We start from the raw sequence: 27,690 nt of genomic DNA on the forward strand, positions 1-27,690 counted from the left end.
AATCTATCCTAAACTCTGCTTCCCGACTAATCCACCTCTTCCTCCACTATTCCCCAGCCTCTCCACTTTGCCAATCCCTTTACTTTACTGGCTTCCAATTGCCCAAAGACTCCAGTTCAAAACTCTAACCATGGCATACAAAGCCATCCACAATCTGTCTCATCCATACATCTTTGACCTAGTTAGAGATGAGCGAACCTGATATTCAAGGTTCAAAGTTCAGGTTTGAACACAAATTACAAAAAAAACAGAGTTTGGGTTTGAAATTTGAGTGAGTTTTGAGTGTAAACCACTCAAGCGAGCAGCGCTGTGCTTGGGTGTTACGAACCGGCGCCGCCATAGCCGCAAGCAGCCTGCTGCGGTTCCTGTTGCGCCCAGGCGCCGGCTGCCGTTCTTGGCCGTGCCTCGGGTCGTCCAGTTGGCTGTTCCTTCCACCACGTCTAAGTGTGGAGAGGCGGCTAGTGCGCATGCGTACGCCGATTTACCCCAGCCAGAGTTTAAGCCCGGTGTTTTGCCTAGTGAGCATGCTCAGCCTGATTGTGTTATGTCTGAGACTAAGTCCTCAGTTCAAGCTACTGAGCATGCTCCCACAATTAACCCTAACAGCCTCTTTGCACAGGTACTTGGACTTCGTGCTGTGTCTAAGTTCTGGGTTGTGCCTACTGAGCATGCTCAAACTGATAGTCTGCTTTCTGAGCCTGTTGCTCAGGCTACTGGGCATGCTCAGGCACTTAGCCTCTGGTGCACTAGGTCCGGTAAGGACCTCACTGAGCATGTCCGTGAGGTGGCAGGCCCTGATAGGGCAGAGGGTGTCAGGTGTCCTGATGACGTGGCAACTCCGGACTGGCTCGCAGAGGCCCGCCCCTGTGATCTGGCACCTCAGTATTGGTCGTCAGACAATGACTGGTGAAGTGTTTGGGGCGTGGCTGCCATGAGGTCATCAATGACGTGCAGTTCCGGATAGGTCGCATGTGACGTCACTGATGACATGGCACTCTGCTATTGGACCTTGGTGGTTCCACCCTGCGTTTGGGGCGGACCCAGGTTATAAAAGGGGCTGGAGACAACATGGAGGTGCGCAGTCTTCACATTTGCTCAGTCAGAGCACACCTCCATGTTAGAGCCTCATTGCGGCATAAGCCTATGTTGGGAAGCGGTAGGTAGGGTTAGGCGAACGGTGCCTGTCACGCCAAGATTCGTGGCTCGGCACATCAGGGTCAGGCGCCGTGCTTCCCTCCTGCCGTTCCAGTCTTGCTATAGCAGCCCAGTGGCGTTAACTGGGTTGCGGCTGCTGTGCTTCCTGTCCGATTGTGCCCCCTACGCACACGGACAACGCACCTGCTGCGCCACCTGTCCGATTGTGCCCCCTACGCACACGGACAACGCACCTGCTGCGCCACCTGTCCGGTTGTGCCCCCACGGACAGTGTACCCCATGACCCCTGTGGAGTTAACAGGGTGTTCCTTATCCTCCTCGGCTTCCCGGTCAACGCTACTGGTGTACTCATCTGGCCTGACGTGTCCTACACACACGTGGCCAGTCGAGAGGTGGCCAGAAACGCTAATTGGAGGACCGCACGGCCTGACGTGTCCTACACACGTGGCCGACAGGGCGCTTTCGTGGCGGTCTTCCGGTCAACGCTACCTGGTTACCACCCGGCCTGACGTGTTTCCTGCACACGTGGTTGGTGTAGCGCTAGGTGCACCAAAACGCTAGTCGGGTTGTCGTCCGGTCTGACGTGTCCCAACACACGTGACCGGTTCCCAGAGTTCCTGGGTTATCTCAGAGCCATCCAGCTCTATAGTCTCCGCCTAACCCTCAGGTGCCAGCAGCTCCTTTGTCATCTGGAGCACGGTGGGCCCCGACTGGCGATTAGGATACATACCCCCTGGTCCTAATCTGCCGGCCCCCCCGTAACATTGGGTATGATTGATGCTTAGCCCTTTGCAGTGTTTGTACAGTTTGCATTGGGAGTAAAAACAGAATGATCAGATGTAATGTGTACACATAGACACAATAAATTTTTAAAACCCTACCCACCCTCCCCCGGAAATGTTCTGCTTATGGCTGGCTGCACATGGGCGGAGACCCGAATTGACCAATTACTGACTTCCATTAAGTTTTGGTTCAAATCTGTGCACAAACCAAACCTTATCTAAGATTTGACTGTGCCTTCCGAACCAAACTTCCAAAGGTTCGCTCATCTGTATTCTCTAGACGTCTACTGGTACCTACCTGCACGCAACCTCCAATCCTCATGAGATCTTCTTCACTACTCCACTCTTATCTCCTCTTCCCACAATCGCATGCAAGATTTTTGTTGTGCATCATCCGTACTCTCGAACTCTCTACCCCAACATATCAGATTCTCACGTTAGCGTGGAAACCTTCAAAAGGAACCTGAAGACCCACCTCTTCCAACAAGCCTACAACCTGCCGTAACCCTCAGTCTACTATACTAATGAGCAGCCATCTCTGCCCTCACCTACTGTATCCTCACCCATCCTCCTCACCCCACTATACAACTGAAAGACCAGATCTACCCTCACCTACTATATCCTCACCCATCCCCTGTAGACTGTGAGTCCTCGCGAGCAGGATCCTCTTCTCCTGTACCAGTCTGTGCCTTGTATTGTACATCAGTATTGTACTTGTTTTTACGTATACCCCTGTTCACATGTAAAGCTCCATGGACTAAATGGCCCTATAATAATAAATAATAATAATATATGTTACCATTTCCTTAATTACACATTACACCCAAATCAAAGCATGCTTCTAACGGAGCAGGAGAGTTGTTTCCATATTCTTGGAACACTTTCTTCTTTCTTGGAGATCCAAATATAGTACGGAATGTCTATTGTTGTTTTAAGTGTTTATTATCAACTTTAGTTTATTGCATCTGTACAAGGTTTTCCAGATCCGGTAGCATTGGTAGTTAGGTAGGTGATGGGAGAATCATACATATCTCTATTTCGGAGATATCTGCTAAAAGTGATCACTGAAATGTGCATCCCCCTCCCAACTCCCCTCCTGTCAGTGTACTTATAGCAGCAGCTGATCTCTCTATCTTATAGTGAGACTCTTCACGAACAGGGTCAGATCCAGTCCCTTCTGCCGCTTGATACTATTAAGGCTAGGATATAATTCCCCACCATCCAATCAAGTTTTAGGGAAGTTTATGGAACGACTTAGGAATTTGGCAAGTAGTTTCAGGGGTCAGGTGACATTTATCAAGGTCTCAGAGAAGAGCAGGCACTGTCTTTAAAGAGACAAGAAGAAGCCTCAAGAGAAGTTTTGTGCCTGGACCCAAGAAGAGCGTGACCCAACCATGCCTGAACCGGCAAAACCTGGTAGGACAGTCTCCTCTGCATGCATTGCTATCTGACCGGAGAGGGCTGAAGAATAATATTTCAGGATGCTGTAAATAAATATCTGTCCCAGAGCATCCTAACATTATGATTTACTGCACAGTGGAAGACAGGCAACATGCAATTTAATAGTTAGGATAGTCTTGTGTAGGATTGCTCCAACACACCTGGATTTTACAGATTATTTTGTGGATCAGTGTTATATACAGTATCTTGCTGCTGGTTTTAGTAAAGCTTCCCTAAATCTAACAGGTGACATCCATTCATGTTTAGGCTGTTTCTCCTATTTTGCTTCATTAACGGGTATTATAGATGATAGGTAAAGGACTATATAGATTCTCTAGGAGTGATATACAACCTAAATATATGTGGACATTTTATATTTACAAATTCTTAGATACATTTTCTTTTTCATCGATTACTCATACTAACGATTACCTACATTGAGTGAATAGGTATATATCTATCTACATATATATATATATAAAAAAATTTTTTTTATATATATATATACAGTATATCTATATATAGAGATAGATATGTATATGTATATATATATATATATATATATATATATATATATATATACACCAGAATCTATATAATAAAATTATAAAATAACATGAATAATTACACACACACACTTGTGGGTATATATATTGATATATCTATCTCCATATCTATCTATAGATATGTGTAGATATATATATATATATATACATATATATATATAGAGAGATATATAGATAGATATGTCTGTGTGTATGTGTGTATATATATATATATATATATATATATATATATATATATATATATATATATATGCACACATACATATAAATACCTGAATCTATATAATAAAATTTAAAATAATCTAAATAATTACACACACATTTATGTATATATATATATATATATATATATATATATATATACTGATATATCTATCTCTATATCTATCTATAGACATATATATATGTGTGTATATAGATAGATAGATAGACATGTATATATCTAAATATATACACACATACATCTATATACCTAAATCTATATAAAAAATAAATAAAATAAATAAGTACACATACATATATATATCAGCATGTTATCCATTTTTCTCCTATGCAACCCCCCAAAAAACTTCCAAGTTTTTTTTTACCTGTTAAACAATACAAAATGTACGGCATTCAGATGACTCCACAGATATTTCTTTTTTTTTTTTCATAGACCCATTTAATTGAATGAGCAATAAGGATCCACAATTTGAATAAAAAAATGAGCAATTTGGGTGTTTTTAATTTTTTTGTGGATAATCTGCAAAAAATAAGGATATTTGAAGATGCCAATAGACCCTAATGGATACATATACAGTATATTCTCTGTACAAATAGTACATAAATGCATATACATTAAATGACGCCTGAGAGACAGTTTATCCGAAGGGTGAGTATTTACTAAACCTGCACCACAATTCTGTTACAGCTCATACCAAGATGGTAGAGCACATGGCAAGCACCAAAGTAGAAGGCACATTTTACCCTTATCTCAAAAGATCTGGAAAGGGTGGAGATGGCTGTCTTTAGGTTTATGGTGGTGCTCAACAAGCAAGCGATTGTTCATTCAATTAATTCATACGATGTTAGACGTATGAATATGTACGGGACATGAGTCCGATCAGGGATTGATCAGAGTGCGGTACGAGTGTCAACCGATTCTCTCGTATGTGGAGAAACTAAAATGAATCTTCACTGTCTCCATTGTGATAGTCCATAAAAATTGGAACACATCCGGCTATCATTTGATTGAGGTCCGTTTTTTTTACAAACCCACTGAATTGCATTGCCAATTTTTATTCGACCCTTGGATCAAAATTGGACATGTCTCTGATTTTTTTGTCCAAACCACTCGGTCCGAGTAAAAAATTGGACGTGTGCAAAGCCACGTGGAATATCATGGATACAATGGCAATCCGTGAGAAACAGAAATAAAATTTGGACATGTCAATGAGGTCTCGGGAATAACTGGTGGCACTCCCCCAACCACTTTACATTGCCCTTTTATCCATACAAGTACAACTAAAAAAAACCCTAAAAAAACATAAAAAATAGTGCAAGTCCCTCCTTTTTATTCCAAAACCAAATTCAAAAATTTCCAAAAGTATTTTCTGATTCACGTGAATTGGAAATCTGGCAAATCAATTTTTTAATGGCTAACCTAAAAAATAGTAAACTAAAGAGTTAAGAAAAAAAACTAAAAAAAGCTAAAAAACATAAAAATAGTGCAATTCCCTCTTTTTTTTTTTCCAAAACCAAATTAAAAAAATTCCCAAATTGCCTTCTGATTCACGTGAATTGGAAACTTGCCAAATTAACTGTTCAATCACTAATCTAAAAAAAAGTAAACTAAAGAGTTAAGAAAGAAAACTTAAAAAAAATAAAAAAACATAAAAAATAGTTCAAGTCTTTTGTTTTCCAAAACCAAATTCTAAAATTTCCAAAATTATTTTCTGATTCACGTGAATTGATAACTTGTCACATCAATTTTTTGATGGCTAACCTAAAAAAAAGTAAAAAAAGAGTTAAGAAAGAAAGCTAAAAAAAGCTTAAAAACATAAAAATAGTGCAAGTCCCTCTTTTTTTTTTCCAAAAAATAGCTTTCTGATTCACGTGAATTGGAAACCTTTCAAATCAATTTTTCAATCACTAATCTAAAAAAAAATGTAAACTATAGAGTTAAGAAAGAAAACTAAAAAAACAAACTAAAAAACATAAAAAATAGTGCTAGTCCCTCTTTTTTTTCAAAACCAAATTCTAAAATTTCCAAAATTATTTTCTGATTCACGTAAACTGGAAACTTGTCAAATCAATTTTTTGATGGCTAACCTTAAAAAGTAAACAAATGAGTTAAGAAAGAAAACAAAAAAAAAAGCTAAAAAACATAAAAAATAGAGCAAGTCCCTCTTTTTTTTTTCCAAAACCAAATTCAAAACTTTCCAAAAAATTGCTTTCTGATTCAGGTGAATTGGAAACTTGTCCAATCAATTTTTCAATGGCTAAAATAGAAAAGTAAACTAGAGAAATTAAGAAAGGAAACTAAAAAACATAAAATTAGGAATGTGAAGTTGCTTGGCCTTCTTCTGGTTCACGATTGTAAACATATGAAATTTGTTTGCTGCTCATTCGGCAAAGTCTCTCATTTCAGTTAAAAAAACGGTAAAATTTGAATTTTAAACTTTTTTAAAATTTTTAAAACTTTTTTGAAAGTTTTCTTATTGACCACTCTAGATTCTGCAAAGTTTTAAAACTATGAACACTTTTCATCTCCAGAAAGTATGTATCAATGAATATCTGTATTCAGAGATGGTCGGCTAACGACAGTTGTGTTTAATATATAATCCGACATCAAACATTCATGGAGTATTAATATCTGCATATGATTGATGGGTGCTAAGCACCAGAAATTGAAACCGTTCATGCAGCCAGTGCCGCGTTTGGCATTTTGGTCTGATGTGATGTTTTTCCAGAACTGGTCTCCAAGTTCTAATGTAATCAAACATTCTGTCTTTTTTTGACATGTAACATGGCACTTAGCACATAATGTGTTATGGTATACGAAGACCTAAAGGGGGCACATAAGTCTGTCCATGCTGCACTATATTGTATAATTAGTAATGAGCTATATACTCTTTGTAGCAGACTATAGCTTACATGTGTCTGTAATATTACACCCAACAACATCTCGTTGGAGCTTTTATTGCTGGACATCTGACAGGCTAATGATGTAATGGTCAGAGATGGCTATGCAATGGGTAACTCGATAAAGGGTCATGAATTTCAATATGTCTGCTGGACCTCATAAGAAGTGGTAATAATGGGGCTCCTAAAGATCATACAATCATAAGTCTACAATTTTATGAATAGGTGATAAATATTAATGGATCAAGTTTTAGTTGGTGCAAATTGATTCACTGGATCAAGTCCATCGGCCACACCAGTAACCTGTGGACGGAATAAAATTATTGTAGGCTTCTGTTTTATGGCCATAATACCAACTTAAACTCATATTTTTTGTACAGGATACAGCCAGGCCCCTTTCTGTTAGGCCTTGCATATTAGGGTTCCTGTCGCCGTATGGTGCACAGGTGGGGTACGGCTTGGCAGCCCGCCTGATCTAATAGTATGGGCGTCACCTAATAGGCTGCGGGCTTGTGACTGTGCATCTACATGTGTGAACAGCGCTCTATGCAAGCCATCAGTGTGCAGTTTAATCATCCAGCAATCGCCCCCTCCATTCCATGGAGGTGTGTGTGTGATTTGCTCCCCCTGCACCTGTGATGCCTCCACTTAGTGGGGACTTAGCTGCATCCTGGTAGAGTATTAGTTATTGGCCTGGGCGATGTACACACTGCAGCCAATCTTTGCTGTAAGTAATACGGAATAAAATTAGCCAAATATATTAATTTGAATTAGGAATATCTAGAGATATCTTTTAGCCAGAAAATGATAATGAACTAATGTCAAGTTTGTGCCACTTTTTGCCTCATTGTCTAATGGATACATAACTAGAGTTAGAGTCAGGCTTCTTGATTCTCTTGTTCCTTTAACCAAACGCTAGCATGGGAGCGGGAACACAGACACTTAATGGCCAAGATTTGTAGGGGGGGGGTTTATTAGCCGGTCTGGTGTGACCTTATTAGTTGTGGCTTGATACACGTAATGTCCTGCCAGGCAGGCTAATCAAAATAAGAGCCGGGACATACTAAGTGGTCCTCAGGGCTCCTGTCATGCTAGCTATGGGGAAGTACCAAGCAAACGGGGAAAGGAAAGGTAAGGGAAACCCTGTGTCTAGGGAGGGGGAAGATATTGACTTCTGAACAAGCCTACCACTGGCCCCTGGGTTCCTTTACTGCCCTAGATAGGTTCTGCACCTATGTGCTGAGCCAGATACCTGGCCCTAGGCTGACCCTAATCTGGGACCTAGGTAGTGAGTGGATGGGATGAGCAATAGTACGTTGCCTACTACATAATGGGAAACAAAATATAGGTACAGAGGGAAAAATGTAATCAGCAGAGAGCACTCTTGCTCCTCAGCCTTAGGCAATTTTAATTCTTCATTAGCAGGTTCCTAGCCGCCCATATATTGTGGGGGGTTTTTAAGCCAAGAGAGGCATTAGTTTGGACCCAACAATAAAAGGTCGCCTTGCCGCTGACTGTTGAGCTCATATATACCTGGCCATTTTTGTGTGCTAAGGACCTCATTTTTATGTTTTCCATAGCAGTAATGCATGTCTATATTCCGATATTTATTGTTACACATATCTTGCAGAGTGCAATTGGCTCTTTTTTGTTACTATGTTTCTGAGAGATAAAACCTTAGCTGGAATTGCACTGTCTAGCAAAGCAACAACAGTATGGCTGAACATCCAAATGAAAATATCACCAACAGAAAATACCAGTAGGGAGAAAATATTTAGATCCGCACCCAAAATGTGATTGGACAGACAAATGAGTAAATGAAAACACCTGATAATCTAAATCACCAAAGCAAGGGTAACAGATAATACACACCCAGAGAAAAGAGGTATCTGCTGTGACAGTGGACAGATAAACAATAGGATAAAGAGTTGCACACCAGTCACAATGTATAGGGGAACAATGTAAAGTAGAACTGCTATTGGAATACTAGACTGAAAAATACAATGGACTATCTGAAAAAAGTGAAAAACATGAAAATGGTATGTGCATAATTGCTATGAATAATAGGAATGAGAGATGTTTAGCCATTGTATTGATCAATGCAGAGGAGCCCCAAAACCAAACGCCAAGGTAATCTCTATTTTTGGGGTCCCTAACCTATGTGTAACCTCACCTGCAGTTATAAACTTGCTCTGTATGGGAAGCAAAGTACAAAGCTATATATGTGTGAAATACGACACATGGCTATGGGTGGGGCAGGGTTCTCAGACAGAAAATGTATACTAATTAAAGAATGGACGTCTGGAAAACCATGGTGTGAACAAGGTGCAAGACTTTTTGAGTCTTGCACCTTGTTCACACCATAGGTGTTCCAGACGTACATTTTTTAACAGTGGACAGATAGGCCGCCCACAAAGCACAGGATCATGGGTTCAAACCTCAATGCATGACAAATTTTTCAACTTTTTAGTTTGCATGAAGCCAAAGTTTCTCCCCAGTGAAAGGTCCTCCATAAAACCGACAGGAAAAGCCTTCTATAAAATTGGAATTTCCAATCTACAAAGATAGACAATAGCAAAGGGTAGACATGTAAATTGCCCGTATGGTATAAATAGGATGCTGTACTACGTGTCGAAAGATGGGGTAGGGTGTAAATGTTAATGATCTGCTCAATGATCACATAACATGAACATTAGATAATATTTGGCAAATTCTTTCCATCACATGACTGGGTCAACTAGCCATTTTGCAACGACAATTGTCCTAGAACATATCAGAGGGTTCTCCGGTTGCAATAATTATGGCACTAAGAAGAAAGACATTCTCCTGGAAGGACGCTGGATACTGTTATCTACATGCTTGACTCATTACATTGATGATTGACAATAAAGCTGTCAGTTGGCCATCAGCATTACGGAACAGAGGTTGAAATGAAGCCCGAGCACTAAATAAACCATCTACTATAGATATTAAATATTGTGTCACTATAAATTGCAAGTACACCCTACACTATAATTATTATTATTATTTATTTATAGAGCACCACTGATTCCATGGTGCTGTACATGAGAAGGGGGTTACATACAACATACATGTACAAGTTACAATAGACAGACTGGTACAGAGGGAAGAGGGCCCTGCCCTTGTTGACTTACATTCTATAGGATTATAGGGAAGAGACAGTAGGTGGTGAGGCGGGAGCAGCTCCGCACGGTGGTGAAGCGGCAGCATCTCCACTCGGTGGTAAGGCAGCAGCTCCGCAGAGTGGTGAGGCGGCAGCATCTCCATACAGTGGTGAGGCGGCAGCATCTCCATACAGTGGTGAGGCAGTAACAGCTCCACACAGTGGTGAGGCGGCAGCATCTCCATACAGTGGTGAGGCAGTAACAGCTCCACACAGTGGTGAGGCGGCAGCATCTCCATACAGTGGTGAGGCAGTAACAGCTCCACACAGTGGTGAGGCGGCAGCATCTCCATACAGTGGTGAGGCAGTAGCAGCTCCACACAGTGGTGAGGCGGCAGCATCTCCATACAGTGGTAAGGCAGCAGCAGCTCCGCACAGTGGTGAGGCAGTAGCAGCTCCACACAGTGGTGAGGCGGCAACAGCTCTGCACAGTGGTGAGGCGGCAGCAGCTCCGCACAGTGGTGAGGCGGCAACAGCTCTGCACAGTGGTGAGGCGGCAGCAGCTCCGCAGAGTGGTGAGGCAGTAACAGCTCCACACAGTGGTGAGGCGGCAGCATCTCCATACAGTGGTGAGGCTGCAGCAGCTCCGCACAGTGGTGAGGCGGCAGCAGCTCCACACAGTGGTGAGGCGGCAACAGCTCCACACAGTGGTGAGGCTGCAGCAGCTCCGCACAGTGGTGAGGCGGCAGCAGCTCCACACAGTGGTGAGGCGGCAACAGCTCCACACAGTGGTGAGGCTGCAGCAGCTCCGCACAGTGGTGAGGCGGCAGCAGCTCCGCACAGTGGTGAGGCTGCAGCAGCTCCGCACAGTGGTGAGGCAGTAGCAGCTCCACACAGTGGTGAGGCAGTAGCAGCTCCACACAGTGGTGAGGCGGCAGCAGCTCCGCACTGAGAGGCAGCAGATAATGGCCTGTTCCTATCCTGTATACAATCCTGGATCCATAACTTTTGTATATTTTTATCTATTGTGTTGTATAATGGTCTTAGAAGAACCTATATTTGTTCTGTAAGTTCTGTAGGAGCTGTATATTTTATAGTTTATATAGAGTACAAAATAATCCATATTTTAATTTTGGATATTCACCTTTTTGAGACTTTAGCCACTCCTAATGAAGGGTTAGATACATGGGACCCCAACATTCAAGGCTGGTAACCCCAAATTTTACTGAGGTATAGTATATTAGTTCTGTATTATATGGCAGTGGCAACATTATATAATAATGGTACTTAGGGAACTGTATGAAAGGTTTAACTGGCCACAATATGGCACTGATATTTGGAAATTATGTTGTATGGTGCTTTTTTTAAGGTACATATGGTATTGAACTCTAAGGAGTACTTTTGCACGTTGCGACATCGTTACTGCCATCTCGTCGGGGTCAAATCGAAAGTGACGCACATCCGGCGCCGGTAACGACGTTGCAACGTTTAAAGCCTAGAAGCACCGATAAATGATCGCAAAAGCGTCGAAAAACGGTGATCTGTGTAGTGTCGATCATTTCCATAATTTCGCTGCAACAACAGGTACGATGTTGCTCGTTCCTGCGGCAGCACACATCGCTGTATATGAAGCCGCAGGAGCGAGGAACATCACCTTACCTGCGTCCCACCTGCAATGAGGAAGGACGGAGGTGGGCGGGATGTTTACGTCTCGCTCATCTCCGCCCCTCCGCTTCTATTGGACGCCTGCTGTGTGACGTCGCTGTGACGCCGCACGACCTGCCCCCCTAGGAAGGAGGCGGGTCGCCGGCCACAGCGACGTCGCAGGGCAGGTAAGTGCGTGTGAAGCTGCCGTAGCGATAATGTTCGCTACGGCAGTTATCACAAGATATCGCATCTGCAACGGGGGCGGGGACTATCGCGCTCGGCATCGCTACAATCGGCTAGCAATGTTGCAGCGTGCAAAGTACCCCTTCTCTCTTCCTATTGAAGTTTGATATGTCCAAAGGTGGGGAGAAAGAATCCAGCGGTGATTTGGTGGGAGGGTTGTGTGGGGTTAGAACCTCACATGAGCCTCGGGAATGCAAGCACCGGAAAATCTGGAACGTTGGCAAAGGTGTGAATAAGCGTATACTATAATACGTTTTAACAGTACAAACATTGAGATTGAGAAAGGATTGTCCATAGTGATGGATGGACCCAGACTGTAAAAGTCCAGACTCGCGCACTTTCAAAAGTGTCAGGGTGCCCATCCTGGTCCGGCAACTTGGGAAAAAATAAAGGAAAAATAAAAATAAAGCAAGCGTGCTACACTTATCGAGTCTCTGGAGCGGCTGTAACTGCTTCCAGGGCCACTCACTCTTCTTCTGGGGCCGCTCATTATTGCTCATCCATATTCACTGCTTCCCCCGCCCACTGACAGTCCTGACGTCTGTGATTGGTTGCAGTCAGACATGCCCCCAGCCTGTGTGACAGCATCTGATTGCTTGCGATCACAGAACCTGTCTGCGAATTAGTATCGTGGTATAAAAATAAATAAAAAAATTGGTATAGGGTCCCACCATAGTATGATACCCAGCACAGATAAAGCCACGGCTACAGGCTGCAGCCCCCAGCCGTGTGCTTATCTTGACTGTGTATCAAAATAAGTCCGGTTAGTCCCGCTGATCCCGGATATCTGCGAGTCTGCCCATCACTAGTTGACATTGTAGTGGACAAACCCTTTAACATAATTTAAGGGGACACTCTGAAAATTATGAATTAATTATTATTATTATTGACTTAGGGGGTTACTCCGGTTGATATTATTATTGCTTAACCCCTTCACCCCCACCCAGCCTGTTTTCACCTTCCCGACCAGGCCATATTTTACAATTCTGACATGTGTCACTTTATGTGGTAATAACTCTGGAACGCTTCAACAGATCCCAGTGATTCTGAGACAATTTTTGTGACATATTGTACTTTATGATAACAGTAAAATTAGGATGATATTTTTTGCTTTTATTTGTAAAAATATTGAAATTTTGGGAAAAATTTTGAAAAATTCACTATTTTCAAACTTTGAAAATTTATGCCCATAAATCAGAGCGTTATGTCACACTAAATAGTTAATAAATGACAATTCCCACATCTCTACTTTACATCAGCGCAATTTTTGAAATATTTTTTTTTTTTGTTAGGAAGTTAGAAGGGTTCAAAGCTCATCAGCAATTTCTAATTTTTCCAACAAAATTTACAAAACCATTTTTCTTAGGGACCACATCCCATATGAAGTGACTGAGAGGTCTAGATGACAGAAAATACCCAAAAGTGACATCATTCTAAAAACTGCACCCCTCAAAGTACTCAAAACTACATCCAAAAAGTTTATTAAGTCTTCACGGGCTTCACAAGAATTAAAGCAATGTGGAAGGAAAAAATGAAAATTTGACTTTTCCCACAAAAATATTCATTTCGACTCTAATTATGCATTTTCAAAGGGTATGAAGATAAAATGGACAATACAATTTGTTGTGCAATTTCTCCTGAGTATGGTGATACCGCATATGTAGTGGAAAACTACTGTTTGTGCACACAATAGGGCTTGGAAGGGAAGGACCAACATTTGACTTCTGGAGCTCAAAATTGTCTAAAGTAGATAGTGGATGCCATGTGACGTTTGCAGAGCCCCTAAGGTGACAAAAAAGTGTAAACCCCCCATAAGTGACCCCATTTTAGGAACTACATCCCACAATAAATTTATATAGATGTTTATAGAGCACCTTGAACCCCCAGGTGCTTCACAGAATTTTATAATGATGAGCTGTGAAAACAGAAAAAAAGTACAATTTCACTCCAACATGTTGCTTTTGCCCCAAATTGTTCCTTTTCACAAGGGTAACAGGAGAAAATGCACCATAAAATTTGTTGTGCAATTTCTCTTGAGTATAACAATACCACATATGTGGTGGAAAACTACTGTTTGGGCGCACGAATGGAAGGAGCACCATTTGACTTTTGGAGTTTAAAATTGGCTGGAATAGATAGCAATAGCCATGTCGCATTTGTAGAGCCCCTGAGGTGTCTTAACAGGGGAAACCCCCACAAGTGACTCCATTATGGTAACTACACTCCTCAAGGAATTAATCTAAAGGTGGGCTCAGCATTTTTAATCTACAGGTGCTTTATAAAATTTTATAATATTGAGTTGTAAAAATTAAAAATCAAATTTTTCCCACAAAAATGTTGCTTTAGCCCAAAAATGTTCATTTTCAGAAGGGTAACGAGAGAGAATGGACCATACAATTTATTGTGCAGCTTCTCCTGAGTACGCTGATATCCCATATGTGGAGAAAAACTACATTGGCTGGAATAGATAGTGGATGCATGTCGTGTTTGCAGAGCCCCTGACGTGCTCTAACAGAGAAACCCCCACAAGTGACCCCATTTTGGAAACTACACACCTCACAGAAGTTGTCTAGATGTGTGGTGAGCACTTTGAACCCACAGGTGCTTCATAGTATTTTATAACATTGAGCCGTGTAAATAAAACATAAAAAAATCCTACAAAAATGCTGCCTTAGCCCCTAATTGTTCATTTTTACAATGGTAACATGAGAAAATAAACCATATAATTTGCACCCTAGGCATCATTATACATCAAAAAGACACTCTGAGCTTTATTATTGGTTAAGTTGCATTTTTAAATTAGTCTAAAAAATTGAATTGCTGTGATTTTTGATAAATTGTACAAAAAACATTCAGGGTAGGTGAGATATGAGCACATAGGCATTATGCAGAGGCGTCCAGTAAAGGCCATCATCTGGTTTAGCAGACATTTATTTATTATAAGATTAACCCCGCAAAAACTACATATATATACATGTAGGTCTTAAAAACAGAAATCAATCGACACCATTGTGTCTTCTATCTGTTGCTGCATTCCTGAGAAATCTTCATTTTGACTCATATGCAAATGAGGCATTAAGTGCTCTTGCAGTGACATAGCACTTCCCAAGACTCTTACTTTCCAAGGCTGATTTCCCTCTCAGCACCAGCCTCTTTAATTTGATTCATATCTCAGATGTCAGTCAAAAAATTCAGACAATGAACTATTTATTACTTAAGCCAAAGAGGTTGATGCTCGGCAAGGAAACAACTTTGGGAGGAAAAGACTTGGGTAGTGCTTTTTTACTTCCAGAGCACTTAATGACTTATTTACCAGTGAATTAAAAACACTGATTTCTCAGGAATGCAACAACAGATAGAAGATATAAAGGTGCTGATACTGCATGCTCATATGTGTGATTCGTGGAGCTTGATCTTATCAACAGATTTTTTTTTAAAAAAAAATGCATATGCAAATAATTTTTAGGTAAGATTTATGGTTAGATGGAGCCCTTAATGACTTATTTACAAGTGAAATAAAACCACTAATTTATTAGGAATGCAACAACAAATAGAAGATATAAAGGGGCTTATTCTGCATGCTCATATGTGTGATTCATGGAGGTTGATCTTATTGACAGATTTTTTAAAAGAAAAATGCATATGTAAATATATTTATTTTAGGCAGGATTTATGGTTAGATGGAGCACTTAATGACTTATTTACAAGTGAAATAAAACCACTAATTTCTTAGGAATGCAACAACAGATAGAAGATATAAAGGTGTTGATTCTGTATGGTGTTGATCTTATCAACAGATTTTTTTTTTTAGATGCATATGTAAAGAGATTTTAAGCACGATTTATGGACGTATGGAACTTACTCCTTCCTCATTGTCTAGAATTTCAAAGGAGATTTTTTTTTTGCCTAGTTTTCACTCTTTGACCCAGTAAAATCAGGCCACAATGTAACCTCCATGTTATGGGGAGGAAAAAAACATCTTCAGGATCCCATCTGACTGTAGAAGAGCAATAGATATCTGCCAGATATACTGTTTATGTTCAATACGGTTATTGATATGTGTTAATGGACTCAACATTAACAAGCTATTGAATGCCAATGGGGGAGTAATGCTCATTAAGCACGTACTCCGAGAACGTGTTGTAATCATGAAATACGGGGTTAATATTACACCGCCCTCAGAAGCTAGACGGATATATGACTTCTCCCCGGACTAAGTAGCTGAGGACAGAAATATTCTGCAGTGTACAAGTATACTGACGGGAATCACTGATACAGGACAAATCTATCCTGAGGTCACTGCACTGGATCTGGACCATGTAATAAGCTCAGGATTTCAGATATTATAGGAAGAATTACAATTAGTTTTTTTTAAAACTGTCAAAACGCACACATTTTTCAAAGCAGGGGAGGGGAGGGGGGAGTTTTCACTCCAGTCAATGTTAGTTTGATGTCTATGAGGTCCTTAATAGCTTCCACTGCTACCCCCAAAGATTGATGTTTCCACCTCCATGCTTCACGGTTGGGAGGGTGTTCTTGAGGTTGTACTCATCATTCTTCTTCCTCCAAACAGTTGATACCATAAAGTTCTATTTTGGTCTCATCTGACCACATGACCTTCTCCCATGCCTCCTCTGGATTATCCAGATGGTCATTGGTGAACTTCAAATGGGCCTGGACATGTGGTGGTGTGAGCAGGGGGACCTTGCATGCCCTGCAGGATCATTGGTGAACTTCAAATGGGCCTGGACATGTGCTGGTGTGAGCAGGGGGACCGTGCGTGCCCTGCAGTATTTTAATCTATGGCGGCGTAGTGTTACTAATGGTAATCTTTGAGACTGTGGTCCGAGTTCTCTTGAGATCATTGACTAGTTCCTCACATGTAGTTTTGGGCTGATTTCTGCCCTTTCTCAGATTCATCCTTACCCCACGATGTGAAACCTCGTATTGAACCACAGACCGAGTATGATTGACAGTCATCTTGTGTTTTTTCCATTTTCAAATAATTGTGCCAACAGTTGTTGCCTTCTCACCAAGCTGCTTGCCTATTGTCTTGTAGCTCATCCCAGCTTATGCAGGTCTGCCCTGGTGTCCTTAGACAGCTCTTTGGTCTTGGCCATGGTAGAGAGGTTGGATTGGGATTGATTGAATGAGTGGACATGAGTCTTTTATACAGGTAACAAGTTCAAATGGGTGCAGTTAATACAGATAATGAGGGCAGAGTAGGAGGGTGTCTTAAAGACAAAATAAAAGGTCTGTGAGAGCCAGAAATCTGGCTGGTAGGTGATCAAATATATATTTTTTTATGAATATGAGCTATTTCTTTGTGTGTAAATTGTGCCAAAATTGCTGCAAATTTTTGTGTGTGCAAAAAATCTTTAGGCTTACACCCTAAGACATAGGAGTAGTCATTTTGTAGGGCTGAGGTTTCCATGTTTTTGACTGATTTATTAAAGGGGGTGTTCAGGAGTTTAACATTGATCAATAGCTGACCAATGGGGATGTGTTCCTAGTGGCGTTTCACAGCACAGCTCCATCAAGTGAATAGTGGTCAAGGTCGGTACTACACATCCTTTCCTCTCAACTTTTGAATTAGTTGGGGGATGGATGCAGTACCTGGCTGTGACCACTATTCAGTGGATGGCGCTGTTGCCAACATGAGGAACAACTGATCGATAGGGGTTCCGAGTGTCGAACCCCAACCAATCAGATATTGATTACCCATCCTATGGATAGGCCATCATTTTAAAAGTCTCAAACAACCCCTTTAAGATGAAAGACAAATATTTGCTTCCATGTTAAATGTCAGATCCATTTCCCAGTGCCTTTATATAGAGCGCTAATGGATCACAAAGCATTATTACACTGCAGCTGGAATATATCAGCTTAGCGCCATATCAAATATCCATTATACACGGGCGACTCCAAATTCCCAGTTGTGGTCGGTCATTACTGATGGATATTATGAAGATTATCTCCCAAGTGCTAAGTTTCCTTAATGCACTTTACGTATTATGTCCGCTGTAGAGACACGCGAGCTGTAAAGTCCGGGCTCTTACAATACAAAACCTCTGGATTAAATCTGTGAATATATTAGATATTTTCCATAATAATATAATACATTGTATACACAGTATTTCAGATTATCTCTCAATTTTTTACTTAAATTCTTTAATTTTTTTGGCTTAAAATCATTTTTGTCATTGGGTTTCATTAAAAATGTTGTCCCGTCTGATTTGTATAGACTCTGTTTTACACTATATATTCCTAGTTGTAGAATGAGCTAACTGAGAATCTGTCAGTGAGCTCAGTCTAACTTTTTCTACCTTTTTTAGTTCCATGTCAGCAGGATGAGTTAACTGAGAATCCGTCAGTGAGCTCATTCTGATGACGCTTTTAACTTTTTTTCTGCCTTTTTTTTTTTTAGCTCCATGTCAGCAGGATGAGTTAACTGAGAATCCGTCAGTGAGCTCATTGTCATAGTGCTTTTACTTTTTTTTCTGCCTTTTTTTAGCTCATTGTCAGCAGGATGAGTTAACTGAGTATCCATCAGTGAGCTCACTCTAATGGTGCTTTTAAATTTTTCTCTGCCTTTTATTTTTTAGCTCCATGTCAGCAGGATGAGTCAACCAGGAATCCGTCACTGAGCTCATTCTGATGACGCTTTTAACTTTTTTCTGCCTTCTTTTTTAGCTCCATGTCAGCACGATGAGTTGACTGAGTATCCATCAGTGAGCTCATTCTAATGGTGCTTTTAACTTTTTTCTGCCTTTTTTTTAGCTCATTGTCAGCAGGATAAGTTAACTGAGAATCAGTCAGTGAGCTCATTCTGATGGTGCTTTTAACTTTTTTCTGCCTTTTTTTAGCTCCATGTCAGCACGATGAGTTGACTGAGTATCCATCAGTGAGCTCATTCTAATGGTGCTTTTAACTTTTTTCTGCCTTTTTTTAGCTCCATGTCAGCAGGATGAGTTAACTGAGAATCTGTCAGTGAGCTCATTCTGATGACATTTTTAACTTTTTTTCTGCCTTTTTTTTTTTCAGCTCCATGTCAGTAGGATGAGTGAACTGAATATCCGTCAGTGAGCTCATTCTGATGGTGCTTTTTACTTTTTTTTGCCTTTTTTTTTAGCTCCATATCAGCAGGATGAGTTAACTAAGTATCCGTCAGTGAGCTCATTCTAATGGTGCTTTTAACTTTTTTCTGCCTTTTTTTTTTTTTTTTTTTTAGCTCCATGTCAGCAGGATGAGTTAACTGAGAATCTGTCAGTGAGCTCATTCTGATGGCGCTTTTAACTTTTTTTCTGTCTCTTACTTAGCACCTCTCAATTGATTAATGACCACAGACTACATTGAAATTAAAAGCGCAGTTTGAATAAAGAACTAGTTAAAGTTAGACTAATAAAACCAAATTACATGGCCTCTATTTTGCACTGTCTGAATGAGTTAACTGAGGATCTATCAGTGAGCTCATTCTGATGATGCAATCGGAGAGCTTCTATTTTTTTGAGCTCCTCCCAGTTGATTAATGACCAGTTTATATTGAAGTTAAAAGAATAGGAAAATAAAGAACTAGTTCAAGTTAGCGCAACAATTTTCAATAAAACTAAATTACATAGCCTCTGTATTGCACTATGTGTCTGCAGGATGAGTTAACTGAGAATCCATCAGTGAGCTCAGTTTGATGGTGTTTTTAACTTTTTTTGCCTTTTTTTAGCTCCTCTCACTTGATTAATAACCTCAGACTACATCAAAGTTAAAAGTGCGGTGAAATAAAGAACTAGTTCAAGTTAGTTAGCACAAAAATTTCAGTAAAACCGAATTACATAGCCTCTGTGTAGCACTGTCTCTTCCTGTCAGCAGGACGAGTTAACTGAGAATCCATCAGTGAGCTCATTCTGATGGTGCAATTGAAGAGTTTCTACCTTTTTTTCTTTTAAGGTCCCCCCGGTTGATTAATGACCACAGACTATATTATAAGTTAAAACCATAGGAAAATATAGAACTAGTTCAAGATAGACAGCACAACATTTTCAATAAAACTTAATTACATAGCCTCTGTCTTGCACTATCTGTATCAGCAGCATGAGTTAACTGAGAATCCATCAGCGAACTCATTTTGATGTTGCTTTTAACTTTTTTTTTGCCTTTTTTTAGCTCTCAGTTGTTTAATGACTAGACTATATTGAAGTTAAAAGTTTAGGGAGAAAAAAACTAGTTCAAGTTGGACAAGAAAATTTTCAGTAAAACTGAATTACATAGCCAAATGCATGCAGAATGAGTTAACTGAGAATCTGTCAGTGAGCTCATTCTGATGTTGCACTGGGAGAGCCTCTGTTTTTTCCTTTATTGAGCTCCTTTCAATTGATTAATGACCCCAGTTTTCTCCTTTTGATTTCTATAGAATCTGCTTTGCCCTGTCTACTCTTAGCTGTAGAATGAGTTAACTGAGAATTTGTCAGTGAGCTCATTCTGATGTTGCAATGGGAGAGCTTCTAACTCTGTTTTATTCCTTTATTGAGCTCCTTTCAGTTGATTAATGACCCCAGTTTTCTCCTTTTGATTTCTATAGACTCTGTTTTGCCCTGTCTACTCCTAGCTGTAGAATGAGTTAACTGAGAATTTGTCAGTGAGCTCATTCTGATGTTGCAATGGGAGAGCTTCTCTCTGTTTTTTTTCCTTTATTGAGCTCATTTCAGTTGATTAATGACCCCAGTTTTCTCCTTTTGATTTCTATAGACTCTGTTTTGCCCTGTCTACTCCTAGCTGTAGAATGAGTTAACTGAGAATTTGTCAGTGAGCTCATTCTGATATTGCAATGGGAGAGCTTCTAACTCTCTGTTTTTTTCCTTTATTGAGCTCCTTTCAGTTGATTAATGACCCCAGTTTTCTCCTTTTGATTTCTATAGACTCTGCTTTGCCCTGTCTACTCTTAGCTGTAGAATGAGTTAACTGAGAATTTGTCAGTGAGCTCATTCTGATGTTGCAATGGGAGAGCTTCTAACTCTGTTTTTTTCCTTTATTGAGCTCCTTTCAGTTGATTAATGACCCCAGTTTTCTCCTTTTGATTTCTATAGACTCTGTTTTGCCCTGTCTACTCCTAGCTGTAGAATGAGTTAACTGAGAATTTGTCAGTGAGCTCATTCTGATGTTGCAATGGGAGAGCTTCTCTCTGTTTTTTTTCCTTTATTGAGCTCATTTCAGTTGATTAATGACCCCAGTTTTCTCCTTTTGATTTCTATAGACTCTGTTTTGCCCTGTCTACTCCTAGCTGTAGAATGAGTTAACTGAGAATTTGTCAGTGAGCTCATTCTGATATTGCAATGGGAGAGCTTCTAACTCTTTGTTTTTTTTTCCTTTATTGAGCTCCGTTCAGTTGATTAATGACCCCAGTCTTCTCCTTTTGATTTCTATAGACTCTGCTTTGCCCTGTCTACTCCTAGCTGTAGAATGAGTTAACTGAGAATTTGTCAGTGAGCTCATTCTGATGTTGCAATGGAAAAGCTTCTCTTTCTGTTTTTTTCCCCTTTATTGAGCTCCTCTCAGTTGATTAATGACCCCAGATTATATTGAAGATTTATTTACATAATAATGTAAGACATTGTGTAGATTGTATTTCAGAATATCCTTATTTTCTTTCTCAATTTTTGACTTAAATGCCTGAATTTTTGGGCTAAAAATATTTTTTGTTATCAGGTTTCATTAAAATTTTTGCCGCTTTTGATTTAACTTTTACTATTCCTAGCTGTAGAATGAGTTAACTGAGAATCTGTCAGTGAGCTCTTTTGATGGTGCAATGGGAGAGCTTCTAACTCCTTTTTTCTCCCTATTTTAAGCTGCTCTAAGTTGATTAATGATCACAGACTACATAGAAGTTGAAAGCGCAGTGAAATAAAGAACTTGTTATTATTATTTATAATATTATATTATAATATAATAGATATTTATTGTTAATATAATATTTATTAACATTATAAAAAACTTATTGTTATTATTGAAAAATCCAAGTTTGATGGCACAAAATTTTCAATAAAACCTAATAACATAGCCTCTGTGTTGCACTGTCTGTGTCAACAAAATGAGTTAACTGAGAATCTGTCAGTGAGCTCATTCTGATTGTGCTTTTAACTTTTTTTTCTGCCTTTTTTTAAAACTCCTCTCAGTTGATTAATGGCCACAGACCACATTGACGTTAGAAGTGCAGGGAAATAAAGAACTAGATCAAGTTAGACTGTGTACATTTTCAGCGAAACTAAATTAGATGGCCTATGTGTTCCAGTATTTCTGGCTGCAAAATGAGTTAACTGAGAATCTGTCAGGGAGCTCGTTCTGAGGGTACAATGGGAGAATTTCTAGCTCTCTTATTGTTCTTTTTTTGAGCTGATTTATGGTCACAGACCACATTGAAGTTGAAGGTGCAGGAAAATAAAGAGCTGGTTGAAGTCAGACAGTGCACATCATTTTCAGTGGTGAAATTGGAAGGAAAAGGTAAATTGATTTTTATCGGCTTTTTTCTTCTCCTGGACTGATCATTCATACTTCATTCATGGAGAAAAACTGTACAATCTGTATTCAGTGAATATACATTTTTCCGATTACTGAGATAAGGAATGACAGTTGGTGCTCATAAAGTTCTATGGAGGGGGAGGAGCTAGAGGTGGAGTCAAACATTCTACTGCAAGTTCTCCATAGAACATTATGAGCACCAATTGTCACCTGCTATCTCAATAATGGAAAAATCTGTCTTCACTAAGTGATCAGTCAAGAAGGAGGAAGAAGCAGATTTATATGACAAGAAGCCGGGAGGTGACAAAGGGTCAGTACTGAGCAGCCTAGCTGTGAATCCATAGCTGGGTGCGATAAATCACTTCTCATTTATCTATCCGCATTTCTTTCCCTCTCTTTCGGCTTGTTCCTCATCCTCCCCCTCTCTACCCACCATAGACATCAATAGACAATGGTAATCTGATCCCCCAGTGAGCAACATGGATTAAATAATAAATCCAGGAAAAAGAGAGAAAAGAAATGGCTCATAAATGGAGAAAATAATAAATCCAGGAAAAAGAGGAAAGAAATGGCTCATAAATGGAGAAAATAATAAATCCAGGAAAAAGAGGAAAGAAATGGCTCATAAATGGTGAAAATAGCCATCATTAAATAATAAATCCAGGAAAAAGGGAGAAAAGAAATGGCTCATAAATGGAGAAAATAGCCATCATTAAATAATAAATCCAGGAAAAAGGGAGAAAAGAAATGGCTCATAAATGGAGAAAATAACCATTATAAATAATAAATGCAGGAAAAAGGGACAAAAGAAATGGGTCATAAATGGAGAGAATAACCATAATTCTCTGATAAAATATATTGCATTTTGTTTTATATTTTTGTATATTATTGATTTATATTGTCTTTTATGTTATATTTATGTAAACTCTTGAATTATACAAAGTTTGTTGAAAGTGACTATTTAAATACTTCCAATAGGTGGCGCTGTGCTAGAGTTTGTCTCCTTTACTGGAGAGACAATTTGAATATTTCCCAGAGGGGCATTGCAGCTATAAGTCCCCTTACCTGGCAGCCAGACTGGCTTGCAAAGTCTCCTTAAGGAGAATAGTGTTCCCCCGTGGTCCCCACATAGCTTTCTCATGAGCCAGATCAGACACCCCCCATACTTTGCACTGACGAGGGGCAAGCACCCCGAAACACCGTGTCTGCAAATTGGGATTCTGATCTGGCTTATATATCCTGAGTCATATTGCAAAGGATTGTTGAAAATCCACTTGTGACTTTTAGGATCGCTACTTCCAATAGGTGGCGCTGTGCTAGAGTTTGTCTCCTTTACTGGAGAGACAATTTGAATATTTAAATGCAAGGTTTCAAGGAATCCCTGTACATAAAGTAGTGCAGAATGCGTTATCAGTGATTCTGATAATAAACTGCACCGATATCTGTGTTTTTAACCATTATTTATCATTAGGAAGAGCGATAGACAAGCTCACTGATAGATTCTCTGTTGACTCATTTTAGAGGATTTACAGACACAAGATGATTTGTGCTACAATCAGGGCCGTATTTGCCACTAGGCACCCGTGGTCCCGTGCCTAGGGCGGCACGTTGCGGGGGGCGGCACTTTCTGGCAGCAAAAAAAAAAAAAAAAAAAAATTTATATAAAAATTTTTTTTTTTTTTTTTTACATCCCCGCCATCCGTCCCTCCCTCCGTTACACTCGGCTGTGTTCGGGGGGGGGGGGGGGGGTTGAGAGGGAGGAGAGGCGCACTTCGGTCTATTTACATAGGCATAGTGATTAACCCCGGAAGTTCCATCGCCTGCACTTCCGGGTCAGAGGCGCGCGGGCGCGACAATCAGCTGACTGCCCCGTGCTGCAGCGTCCAATGCTGCAGACGACACACGCCGCGGAGGAGGACGCGTCTGAACCTGGAGCCAGCCAGAAGCGGAGCCAGCCAGAGCAGAGAGGCGGGCACCGGAGCAGGTAAGGCAGAGGCAGAGCCTAGAATGTATGGGCTCCTTACAGGTTAGTTGATGATCGTTGCGATGCCTCTTTTTGTCCACTATAATCATGCAAGGGGAGGTTGGGGGGAGAGAGGCTGAGGCTGGGGAGAGAGGCTGAGGCTGGGGAGAGAGGCTGAGGCTGGGGAGAGAGAGAGGCTGAGGCTAGGGGGGAGGCTGGGGAGAGAGAGGCTGAGGCTGGGGGGGAGGCTGGGGAGAGAGAGAGGCTGAGGCTGGGGGGGAGGCTGGGGAGAAAGAGAGAGGCTGAGGCTGGGGGGGGAGGCTGGGGAGAGAGAGAGAGAGGCTGAGGCTGGGGGGGAGGCTGGGGAGAGAGAGGCTGAGAGGCTGGAGGGGAGGCTGGGGAGAGAGAGAGAGAGGCTGGGGGGGAGGCTGGGGAGAGAGAGAGAGAGAGGCTGGGGGGGAGGCTGGGGAGAGAGAGAGAGAGGCTGGGGGGGAGGCTGGGGAGAGAGAGAGAGAGGCTGGGGGGGAGGCTGGGGAGAGAGAGAGAGAGGCTGGGGGGGAGGCTGGGGAGAGAGAGAGAGGCTGGGGGGGAGGCTGGGGAGAGAGAGAGAGAGGCTGGGGGGGGAGGCTGGGGAGAGAGAGAGAGAGGCTGGGGGGGAGGCTGGGGAGAGAGAGAGAGAGAGGCTGGGGGGGAGGCTGGGGAGAGAGAGAGAGAGGCTGGGGGGGAGGCTGGGGAGAGAGAGAGAGAGGCTGGGGGGGAGGCTGGGGAGAGAGAGAGAGGCTGGGGGGGAGGCTGGGGAGAGAGAGAGAGAGGCTGGGGGGGAGGCTGGGGAGAGAGAGAGAGAGGCTGGGGGGGAGGCTGGGGAGAGAGAGAGAGAGGCTGGGGGGGAGGCTGGGGAGAGAGAGAGAGAGGCTGGGGGGGAGGCTGGGGAGAGAGAGAGAGAGGCTGGGGGGGAGGCTGGGGAGAGAGAGAGAGAGGCTGGGGGGGAGGCTGGGGAGAGAGAGAGAGAGGCTGGGGGGAGGCTGGGGAGAGAGAGAGAGAGGCTGGGGGGGAGGCTGGGGAGAGAGAGAGAGAGGCTGGGGGGGAGGCTGGGGAGAGAGAGAGAGAGGCTGGGGGGGAGGCTGGGGAGAGAGAGAGAGAGGCTGGGGGGGAGGCTGGGGAGAGAGAGAGGCTGGGGGGGAGGCTGGGGAGAGAGAGAGAGAGGCTGGGGGGGAGGCTGGGGAGAGAGAGAGAGAGGCTGGGGGGGAGGCTGGGGAGAGAGAGAGAGAGGCTGGGGGGAGGCTGGGGAGAGAGAGAGAGAGGCTGGGGGGGAGGCTGGGGAGAGAGAGAGAGAGGCTGGGGGGGAGGCTGGCGAGAGAGAGAGAGAGGCTGGGGGGGAGGCTGGGGAGAGAGAGAGAGAGGCTGGGGGGGAGGCTGGGGAGAGAGAGAGAGAGGCTGGGGGGGAGGCTGGGGAGAGAGAGAGAGGCTGGGGGGGAGGCTGGGGAGAGAGAGAGAGAGGCTGGGGGGGAGCCTGGGGAGAGAGAGAGAGGCTGGGGGGGAGGCTGGGGAGAGAGAGAGAGAGGCTGGGGGGAAGCTGGGGAGAGAGAGAGAGAGGCTGGGGGGGAGGCTGGGGAGAGAGAGAGAGAGAGGCTGGGGGGGAGGCTGGGGAGAGAGAGAGAGGCTGGGGGGGAGGCTGGGGAGAGAGAGAGAGAGGCTGGGGGGGAGGCTGGGGAGAGAGAGAGAGAGGCTGGGGGGGAGGCTGGGGAGAGAGAGAGAGAGGCTGGGGGGGAGGCTGGGGAGAGAGAGAGAGAGGCTGGGGGGGAGGCTGGGGAGAGAGAGAGAGAGGCTGGGGGGGAGGCTGGGGAGAGAGAGAGAGAGGCTGGGGGGGAGGCTGGGGAGAGAGAGGGGGAGGCTGGGGAGAGAGAGAGGCTGGGGGGGAGGCTGGGGAGAGAGAGAGAGAGGCTGGGGGGAGGCTGGGGAGAGAGAGAGGCTGGGGGGAGGCTGGGGAGAGAGAGAGGCTGGGGGGGAGGCTGGGGAGAGAGAGAGAGGCTGAGAGGCTGGGAGGAGAGAGGCTGATGCTGGGGGAGGCTGGGAGGGGGGGGAGGGAAGCTGATGCTGAGGGAGACTTGGAGGAGGGAGGCTGATGCTGGGAGGAGGGAGGCTGATGCTGGGGGAGGCTAGGAGGAGGGAGGCTGATGCTGGGGGAGGCTGATGCTGGGGGAGGCTGATGCTGAGGGAGGCTGATGCTGGGGGAGGCTGGGAGGGGGAGGGGGAGGCTTGGAGGAGGGAAGCTGAGGGAGACTTGGAGGAGGGAGGCTGAGAGAGGAGGGAGGCTGATGCTGGGAGGAGGGAGGCTGATGCTGGGGGAGGCTAGGAGGGAGGCTGATGCTGGGAGGAGGGAGGCTGATGCTGGGGGAGGCTGATGGTGAGGAAGGCTGATGCTGGGGGAGCCTGGGAGGAGGGAGGCTTATGCTGGGGGAGGCTGGGAGGAGGGAGGCTCATGCTGGGGGAAGCTGGGAGGAGGGAGGCTGATGCTGGGGGAGGCTGGGAGGAGGGAGGCTGATGCTGGGGGAGGCTGGGAGGAGAGAGGCTGATGCTGGAGGAGGCTCATGCTGGGGGAGGATGGGAGGAGAGAGGTTGATGCTGGGGTAAGCTGGGAGCAGGGAGGCTGATGCTGAGGGAGGCTGGGGGGAGAGAGGCTGATGCTGGGGGAGGCTGGGGGGAGAGAGGCTGATGCTGGGGGAGAGGCTGCTGCTGGAGGCGGGGGGAGAGAGGCTGCTGCTGGGGGAATGGAAGAGAGGGGCCAATGCTAGAGACAGAGGACAAGGGTTGAGGGATAGAGCAATGACAATATCGATGGGGGGCAGTGTAAGGACTCAGAATAAGAGGGGGGCAGCATTGGGAGCTCATTATGGAGAAGGGGCAGCATGTGTGGGCTCAGTATGGAGTGGAGCAATGTAGGGGAGTCAATATCAAGAGTGGGGTAGTGTGTGTGTGTGTGTGTGTGTGTGTGTGTGTGTGTGTGTGTGGGTCTCAGCATAAGCTCTAGTGTGGTGGTCTTAGTATGATGAGTGGGGCAGCATGGAGATGTCATTATGGAAAAGCGGAAGGCAGCATTAGGAGCTCATGGAGAGGGGCAGCATGCATGGGACACTGTGAGGA

The 27,690-nt window shown here is 43.2% G+C and overlaps 1 protein-coding gene across 4 annotated transcripts in view; it reads left to right on the plus strand.

The window, feature by feature from the left end:
• Nucleotides 1-27,690, plus strand: part of LOC142257211 (myosin-binding protein C, fast-type-like) — a 207,757-nt gene that overhangs the window by 40,816 nt on the left and 139,251 nt on the right. The window contains exon 1 of one of the 4 annotated variants that reach the window (XM_075329355.1): nucleotides 3,114-3,353. The exons of the other annotated variants lie outside the window; for them this stretch is intronic. Coding sequence (XP_075185470.1) covers nucleotides 3,332-3,353 — 22 coding nt within the window. The 5' untranslated portion in view covers nucleotides 3,114-3,331. Of the gene's footprint in view, nucleotides 1-3,113; nucleotides 3,354-27,690 lie in introns of those variants that run through there. 4 annotated transcript variants of the gene reach the window in all.

This window comes from Anomaloglossus baeobatrachus, chromosome 11 (assembly GCF_048569485.1).
Source record: "Anomaloglossus baeobatrachus isolate aAnoBae1 chromosome 11, aAnoBae1.hap1, whole genome shotgun sequence".
Taxonomy (NCBI): Eukaryota; Metazoa; Chordata; class Amphibia; order Anura; family Aromobatidae; genus Anomaloglossus; species Anomaloglossus baeobatrachus.